Source organism: Sorex fumeus, unplaced genomic scaffold (genome assembly GCF_029834395.1).
Source record: "Sorex fumeus unplaced genomic scaffold, SorFum_2.1 ptg000067l, whole genome shotgun sequence".
Lineage (NCBI taxonomy): Eukaryota > Metazoa > Chordata > Mammalia > Eulipotyphla > Soricidae > Sorex > Sorex fumeus.
In genome coordinates this window covers 2,657,066-2,665,399 of record NW_026606124.1, presented here as the reverse complement: position 1 = coordinate 2,665,399, position 8,334 = coordinate 2,657,066, and the positions used below count along the sequence as shown (strand labels likewise).

The 8,334-nt window shown below is 65.6% G+C and overlaps 1 protein-coding gene across 3 annotated transcripts; it reads right to left on the bottom strand.

The window, feature by feature from the left end:
* Positions 1-2,236: 2,236 nt before the first annotated feature.
* Positions 2,237-7,978, bottom strand: ULK3 (unc-51 like kinase 3). Of its 3 annotated transcripts, none has more exons than XM_056128813.1 (16): positions 7,870-7,978; positions 6,789-6,926; positions 6,585-6,705; positions 5,950-6,054; positions 5,075-5,218; positions 4,871-4,953; positions 4,451-4,606; positions 4,237-4,342; positions 4,095-4,135; positions 3,882-3,984; positions 3,707-3,771; positions 3,533-3,611; positions 3,242-3,282; positions 2,680-2,727; positions 2,474-2,540; positions 2,237-2,364 (listed from the first exon to the last, which is right to left on the bottom strand). In XM_056128813.1, the coding sequence occupies exons 1-16, from the start codon at positions 7,969-7,971 to the stop codon at positions 2,348-2,350; spliced, it is 1,416 nt and encodes a 471-aa protein (XP_055984788.1). In that variant the 5' UTR covers positions 7,972-7,978; the 3' UTR covers positions 2,237-2,347. The 3 variants fall into 3 exon arrangements, 2 of the variants coding, with proteins under 2 accessions (XP_055984788.1, XP_055984787.1); XM_056128812.1 differs by having other exon boundaries at positions 2,239-2,364; positions 6,789-6,929; XR_008794464.1 differs by lacking the exon at positions 3,242-3,282 and having other exon boundaries at positions 2,277-2,364; positions 6,789-6,929.
* Between the last annotated feature and the right edge of the window lie 356 nt (positions 7,979-8,334).

The following is an 8,334-nucleotide window of genomic DNA, read 5'->3' as shown; positions in this document are numbered from 1 at the left end:
AGCCATATGGTTCCTCCTCAGAGACTGCCCGCTCGCCCTCCCCCATTCCCGCCCAGGGGCTCTGGGGACATCTGGGGGAATGTTATTTGCTGGGACAAGCTGTTTCCTGAGGCTGGGTGGGAAGCCCTCGGCCTTGCTAGCCCGGTGCCCCCAGGGGGTTATGGCCCTTGTGCAATACCTGCGGGACCCAGCAAGCTGGAGCCAGGGTGGGCTTGGAAGGAGCAGCCTTGGCCTCACTCGGCAGCTGGGCGTGGGTCTGTGAACTCGCCATTTTTTTTTCCTTCCCAGTTTCTGGGCCACACCTGGCTCAGGATGGTGCTCATGGCATACTCCTGGCTCTGTGCTCAGGGATCACTTTTGACGGAGCTCAGGGGATCATATGGGGTGCCAGGAATCAAACTTGGGTTGACCACCTGCAAGGGGCTTTGGGGCCACAGCAGGCTGTGCTCAGTGATCACTCCTGGCAGTGCTTGGTATGTGGTGCCTGGGACCGAACCAGTAGAGGCGCCATGCCAAGCAGTCGCCTTACCCCGGTACTGGAACTGGGTTGTGTCTGTGTTGCTGAGATTCCAAGAGTGTAGCTGTGAGTTACGGGGACACTGCCTTCCCTCACACCCAGCTGCAGGTCAGGCCAACTCCCGCTGACAGGGCTGGACAGCAGCATCCTTAGGGGACAGGCTGCTTCTGGACGGCCTCTGTAGGTCCATCCCTTGGCCAGGCAGGGAGAGAGTGGGCTGAGTCTGCTCCCCGGGAGACAGGGGCCAGGCTGAGAGGGACTGTTTGGCCTGTTCCTCTGTGACCAGCCCTTGACGCCTGCAGCGAGGGTCCCCAGATGTCCAGGGATGTGTGTGTCCTGCAGCCCCAGGCTTGGGGTGGGAGTTAGCGGTTGTGGGCTGGTAGTGGGAAGGACGCTCCTGGAGGAACCCAGCCCGGCCTGCACTAGAGATGGTGCAGTTCACTGTCCCCTCTTACCCTCTGGGGCAGGGACCCACACTGGTTCAGAGCCAAACAAGAAGCACCCTGTCACCACTACTGGTCCTGCCAGGCCCTTTGGGTCAGAAACCCCATAGCCAGAGGACAGGGGACCCCTACCCTGTGGCCATCCCTCCTACCTCCCCCAGATTACGCAGATTTTTTTCTTTTTGGGTCACACCTGGCGATGCACCTGGGTTACTCCTGGCTCTGCACTCAGGAATTACTCCTGGCGGTGCTCAGGGGACCATCTGGGGTGCCAGGATTCGAACACGGGTCAGCTGCGTGCAAGGCAAATGACCTACCTGCTGTGCTATTGTTCCAGCCCTGATTACCCAGACTTTACTGGGGCCCCTCTGACCCTCGTTTCCCAGGGGCAAGAAGTGAAGCCGAGGTTTGGAAAATAATTTAATTGAGAAACCAAGAACGACCTCCACCAACAATGCAGCCAGTATGCGTGGACGGGCAGCGGGCTTCTGCCCTGGGGAGGGTTCGAGGTCACCAGAACCCTCGGACTCACCCAGAGGGCGGGCCCCCAGTAATGTCAGCTGTGTCCCTCCTCCCAGCTAAAGTCACTTCGTCCTCCTGAGAGTCCCTGCAGGAGGCAGAGGAGGCAGGAGAGAGGAAAGGGCCTAGCCCAACATGGGGGATGGGAGCGACACAGGCTGGGTGCTGCTGCCCTAACGCTGAGCCGTGGTCTCAGTGTCTCGCAGCCCCTGTGCTGTGGCAAGGAGGCATGTTCCCAAGGAGGGACAGAGGGGAGGGATGAGGAGGATGACCCTTGCAGTGCTCGGGGACTGCTCCTGGCTCAGTGCTCGGGGGTCCCTCCCAGGGGTGCTGGGGATGGAAGCCAGGCCTCCCGCATGCAGAGGAGGCCTTGGGCCCGCGCAGCCCTGGGGCCGTCTCCCCGCGCTCGTACTGCGCCAGTGGCACCCAGACATGAGCTCCTCAAGAGGTGCTCTGCCCTGGCAAAGTACGAAGTCCGGAGTCTCACTTCCAGCTGTGAGGGTGAAGGGGGGCACTCCCGGACTTGGGGGTCCACAGGCGGGTGGTCCCTGAGGGTCCTGGTGCAAGTTGCTCCAGAGAAAGGAGGGTGGTGGGTCCGGTGAGGCTCGAGGAGGCGGGGGCCGGCAACGGACGGCACAGCACAGCCCCCCGCGGGCCTACCGCATCTCCTCGGGCTAGGCCAGGTCGGGCGCCCCGCAACCAGCTCGATGCATCACGGGCCCCCAGGGAAGGCAACATGGCCCCAGCCTGGCTGCCCGCTAGGCTGGCCCAGACCCAGCAAAGGCTCAGGGGGCGGTGGGGGATCTGAGGGGGCCCGGGGAGCCTGCGTCGGTCCTCCTGGTGGCTCGTGGTCTGTTCAGTCCTGTGGTCACTGCAGGGTACAAGCTGTAGGGAGAGCGGGGGGGGGGGGGGCGGGGGGGAGGCTCAGGGTCAGGGTGGCGGAGCAGCCGGACACGCCGCTCCCGCCCTCGATCCCCCCACCCTGTGGACTCACAGCTCCGCACGGACTCCGACAGCGGCTCCTTGTCCAGGGCCTCGGCCGCCCAGCGAGATTCCCTCACCTAGGGATGGACGGCGGCGGTGAGAGGCAGCAGAGGGGCCGAGGGGCCCACAAATGGCCTCTGAGTGGGAGGGACACAGGAGACGCGGGCCAGGGGGCCCCGGTAGCCCCGCCCCCACTGCCCCACGCCTGCTGCCCACCTTGATCTGCTCCTTCAGGTACTCAGCCCGAGCCATGAGGTTCTGGATCTGCCGGGAGAGACGAGCCCATGTGTGCAGCCCTTTCCGGGTGCCGCCGCAACACAGGGACTTCTGAGTTCTGTCTCGTTTTTGTCTGGGGTCACACCTGGTGATGCTCAGGGATCACTCCTGGCTCTGTGGTCATGGCGGACTTGGGGGATCGAATGTGCTGGGGATCAAACCCGGGTCGGCTACATGATGAAAGGCAAGCGCCCTACTCGCTCTACTATCTCTCTGGCACTCCGCGTTTTGACTTGCTCCCTCCTCCAGGAAGCCTTCCAGGAGATTTCCTGCCAGTGGGTCCCAGGCCCTGCCTGTCTCCCTGCATCCCCGCCTCCAGCCTCCAGCCTGAATGACACACGTGGGCCACCCTCCCACCGCCCACCGCCCACCGCCCACCAAGCCTGATGCCCACACTTGGACATGGGCCCAGGGAACCTGCAGAAGATCCATTTGGGAGCAGGGAGAGAGGGAAGAGGAACCCCCTCCCTCCCGGCCCTGGGGTGGGGTGTGGGGGGGGCACCTCAGTATGAAGCAGCTCCCGCCTGCGACCCGGGGGTTCCGCTGCAAAGAGAGGGCAGGAGATAAGGGTGGGGAAGGCAGGGTGGGCTGGGGGTGGGGACAGCTGGGCAGGGGTGAGGGCAGGGCGGGTGAGAGGTGAGGGTGGTGAGGGCAGGGTTGGCAGGGGTGCAGGACAGGGCTGAGGGCAGAGTGGGTGGGGGTTAAATGCAGGGTGGGCAGGGGTGTACAGCAGAGATCAGGGCAGATGGGCAGGGGTGAGGGCAGGGCCGGCTGCGGGAGGGTCGCGTCTCACCCGCCAGCAACAGCAGCAGCTCCCCCAGGCTCTGCTGGTACAGGTCCAGAGAATCTTGCTCCGCACTAGTTTCCTCCTCCTGCAGCCACAAGGCACAACCCCCCCCCGCCCATGGTCACTGAGGGTCACTCAAGGACATAACCTGGCCCCCAGAAGCCCCCTGCGGGTGCATACCTTGGCCATGGCAGCTGCAGCCACATCCAGGGCAGCAAGCATCCGCGGCTTGTCCCGGGCCATCTCTGGAATGAGGGGCAGGGGCTCAGGTGCTGGGACCAACCTGTGTCCCAGGAGCCCCCCAACCTGCCTCTCCCTCCCCCCGGCTGGAGCTCCGGGGTCCCGGGGGTCCTACCTCGGAGCAGGTCGCGCGCAGAGGCCCCCTGCTTCAGCAGGGCCTGGTTGGAGGAGGAGACGAGGGCCTTGAGCTCCTCGGCCCGGGAGACGTACTGTCCCACCTGCGGGGGGCGGGGGCTGAGGAAGCTGCGGGCTGGGGACCCCCTTCCCGGGGCAGGGCTGCGGAGGAGCCAGCCCGCGCAGCCCAGGCGCCCGCCCGCCCGCTACTCACTTTCGCCTTGATGGCCTCCTTGCGCTGGGAGTCCACCTCATCTGCAGAAAGCGGGGGTCTGGTGAGGAGCCCTCGCCCCCGCCCAGCCCCCAGTTCCACCCCAGAATGTCCGGGAGCCGCCCAGCGCCGTCCGGGCACTCACAGTGCAGCGCAGGCACGAAGAAGTCCAGTGCCTGGCAGTACAGGGACAGCGCAGCCGCCGCGTCACCCTCCTGGTCCTTCTCCACGGCCTGCATCACCAGGGCGGTCTGCGGACAGGGAGACCCGGAGTCGCACCCGGCCCTGTGCTGGGTGGTGGGAACGACAGACCCCCCCTGGGTGCCCCCGAGCCCCCCACCTGCCCTGGGGCCGCTCACTGCCTGGGCCAGGCTCTGGGCGCTGGGCATGTGCCGCAGGTCCACCCAGGGGTGCACGAAGAAGTCCTGAAAGGAGATGCGGCGGGCGGGGTCCCGCTCCAGGAGCCTCCGCAGCAGGTCCCGGCAGTCTCGGGAGAGCAGCGGCCGCAGGGGGAGCTGCGGGAGGGGAGGGGAGGGGGGCCCCCAAGTCACACTCGGCTCTAGCCCCGCAGCCCCGGCCCCAAGATGCTGTAGAGGGACCAACTGGCCCCGGGCAGAATCAGAGGCCTGGGGGACAGTGAGGGGTCAGGGGCTGCTCTTACGAGCTGTCCCCGAGCCCCGTCCTCTCCCTGGCCCAGACTCCGGGATGCGGGCCCACTCCCATCTAGGGAATGGTGATGAGGTCCCCAAGCCCCACAGGCTCCGGCCCAGGTCGCTCACCTCGATGACTCGGTTGCTCCGGATCTTCTCTTCAAGCTCCGAGAAGGACCTGGAGGCAAAGGGGGGCTGTCCGAAGAGTGCTTCTGTGGAGGGAGCAGAGGCGGGCTGCGAGGGGCCGGGGCCGAGCCCAGCACGGCCCATCAGCAGGGCGGGGGCTGGGGGGCCTGGCCTCCCTGGGGGCAGGGGAGGGGGCCGCGTCCTCACCATATAGGATGACCCCCACAGACCAGAGGTCCACGCGGGCGTCGTACTGCCGCTGGCACACCATCTCGGGGGCCATGTAGAGTGGGGACCCTCGGAGCGCGTGCTTCTCAGCCCGGGGGCACATGTGCTGTGCAAAGCCGAAGTCTGCGGGCGGGGGCCAGGCCGAGGGCTCGCGTCACTGCTCAGGCTACCCTGTTCCACCAGGCGTCCCTCCTCCTCAGCACCCTGGAACACCCCCGATGTCTTCCAGGAAGCCTCTCCCTACGCCTGATTCTTTTTTTGTTGCTTTTTGGGTCACAACAGCAATGTTCAGGGGTTACCCCTGGCTCTGCACTAAGGAATTAGTCCCGGTAGTGCTTGGGGGACCACGTGGGATGCTGGGGATCGAACCCAGGTTGGCTGGGTGCAAGGACAATAGCGTACCAGCTGTACTATCACTCTCCAGCCCCCTATTCCTGATTCTTGGGGAGGATGCCAGTCACATGCTCCACAAATAAGGGTCCCCCAAGGCTGGAACCCCAAGGCACTGTCACCACATTCCCAGCCTCCAGCCCGGAGTTCACTCTCATCCGCCTCTCATGAGGGGCACGGCAGCCCTTCTCCCTCACACACCTGACACCACCACCGGGGCCAATCTGGTGCCCCAATCCTGGTTGGCGACACAGACCCCTGCCCCCGAGCCTGCCGCCTGTCCCCTGTCCTCTGGAGTCCAGTCTGGGTGGCCTGGAAGGGGCCCAACCTTGGAAGGAGGGGAAAAGTGTATGGGGGCTATCACCCGCCTTTGTCTCCCGACTGACACTCTGACAGAGCCTTCAGGAGAACCATGGCGACAGACGGTCTCAGGCACCCCCAACCCCACACCTCCAGACTCACACCTGCCAGTTTCAGGTGCGGCCTCTCCAAGGAACTGAGCAGGATGTTCTGTGGCTTCAGGTCCAGGTGAGAGATGTTCCGTTCATGCAGAAACTGCAGGGCGCTAGCTGCCGAGAGGACCCGCGCAGAGAGAGAGGGGTCAGGGGTCCCAGCTCCCACCGACCCCTGACACCCCAGCATTTACTCGCGTCTTCCAGCTTCACAGCCAGGCCCGGGTCCAGCCCCAAGGACTCAGAAGCGAGTACAGGCTCCCACCACTCCTGAGAATTTGCTCCCCGCTCCCCTGCTCGGTGCTCTCTTCCTTTCTGGGCCCGGTAGACAGCACCCCCTCTTCTGTGAGGCCTGTCTGCACGTCTCAGTCCTTTAGGCTCTTGTTCTTTTTCTTGGTTCAGTGCTGGGGGAGGCTGAGTCCTCATCCCCTGGGCCCTGGGTACTGATGAGCACCGTGTGGGGGAAGAGGAGGGGCCTTCCTCCCATCCCTCAGTCTCTACGTCCAGGCTGGACACACGCAATGATGGGGCTCCAGCACCCCAGGCCGGGGTGGCCGAGTGTTCTCAGAGCTCCAGGGCTGGCAGTGTGTGTGGGGAGGGGGAGGGGCAGAGCCCGGGCAGGGGGCAGGCTGGTGGGGAGTCTTTACCCAGCTGCTGCAGGAACACGCGAGCCACCTTCTCGGGCAGGATCCTGCGGGTGTGGATGAAGCGGGACAGGTCGCCCCCCGCGCAGAACTCCATGATGAGGTAGATGTTGTCGCTGTCCCACTGCCGGAGAGGGGAGATGGGGTGCTGTGGCCTCGCGCCCCTTCTCCTGGCCCCTTGGGCTGGCCCCTGCCCCCGCTCCCCACCTGGAAGTCTTTCAGCTGCACGATGTGAGGGTGCTGAATGCCCTTGAGGATCTCAATCTCCGTCAGGAGGTTTTCCACAGACGCCTTGTTCAGACTCTTCTTGGCCACGCACTTGATGGCCACCACTTCTCGAGTGTCCTTCTGTAGGAATTTTTTTTTTTTTAGATTGCTGATAGCACAGCGGCAGGGCATTTGCCTTGCATGCAGCCAGCCCGGCCGAGCCAGGTTCGATTCCCCCACCCCTCTCGGAGAGCCCAGCAAGCTACCGAGAGCATCTCGCCCACACGGCAGAGCCTGGCAAGCTACCCATGGCATCTTCAATATGCCAAACACAGTAACCACAAGTCTCACAATGGAGACGTTACTGGGCCCGCTCGAGCAAAATCGATGAACAACCTAGGAGAGTGCAGTGCTTACAGTTGTTTTGTTTTGGGGGCCAAACCCGACAGTGCTGGGGTCTGCAATGCTCCGGGCAATGCTCAGGGGACTCTGCAATGCTGGTGATCAAACCCCGCCTCCTGCACCCAAGGCCAGCGAGTGTCCGGCCCACAGAGCCTTTCTGGGTGCCATGGGGCCAGGGCTCCGGTGAAAAGGGGGCTCCAGGTGCTTCTCCCCTTCGCTGAATCGAAGCATACCCCCAGGTCGGCCAGCACCCTTTCCCAGGCCAGCGAGGCCCGGGGTGCTGGAATCACGCCGCCCCACCCCGCCTCGGGGTCCTCCCGGCCTCGGCTCCGGGACCCTGGACGCGGCGTTCTGCAGCCCCCGGCCTTCTGGAGCTGCCCACTCTGCTTGCTGTCCGGTGTCCCCTTCTGGACCGCGGCCCCCGGCGCCCCCTCCCTGCCCCCAGGTAACCCCGGCTGGCTGCTGGGTCAGGGCCACGCCCGGAAACGCTCTGCTCTGCGGCCACTCCCGATTCTGCACGCAGGGGCCACCCCCGGCCTGGACCCGCTCCCGGGTCCGACTAGTCGTCCGGGCACTGGCCGGGCGGTGACCGCGACCGCTCGGGACGCCCCCGGGCGCGCGGCCGCGTCCAGGCCGCCGCGACCCCCCAGCTGCGCGCGGGCCCCTGCCCCGCACCCACCTTGGCGTAGGCCTTGTACACCGTGGCATAGGTGCCGCTGCCCAGGCGCTCGGTGAGGACGAAGCCGTCCACGCGCGGCGGCCCCCAGCCCGGCGCCGCCATCCCGGCCGCCCCGCGCTTCCGGCTTCCCGGCCCGCTTCCGGCCCGGGCGGCCGCCGGCCCCACAGCGCCCCCAGCGCCGCCCGCCGGCACTGCAGCGCGCCCGCCAGGTGCGCCAGGTGCGCCAGGTGCGCCAGGTGCAGCCGCCCCTCCCCCGCCAAAGTGGGTCGAGCCCCGCGGATGGACGCGATCGCCTCCGGAGAACGGTCCCTTAGAGAACCGAGGTTTGGGGATGAGGGTGTAAAGAGCAGCCCTGCTGAGCGCCCCCCCGCCCCCACCTTTCACCACCGAGCCCCATGCCCCGGTACCAGCTGCTCTGAAAAGCAGTGGTATCAGGAACAGAAAAAGCCCTTGGGGATGGCGAGA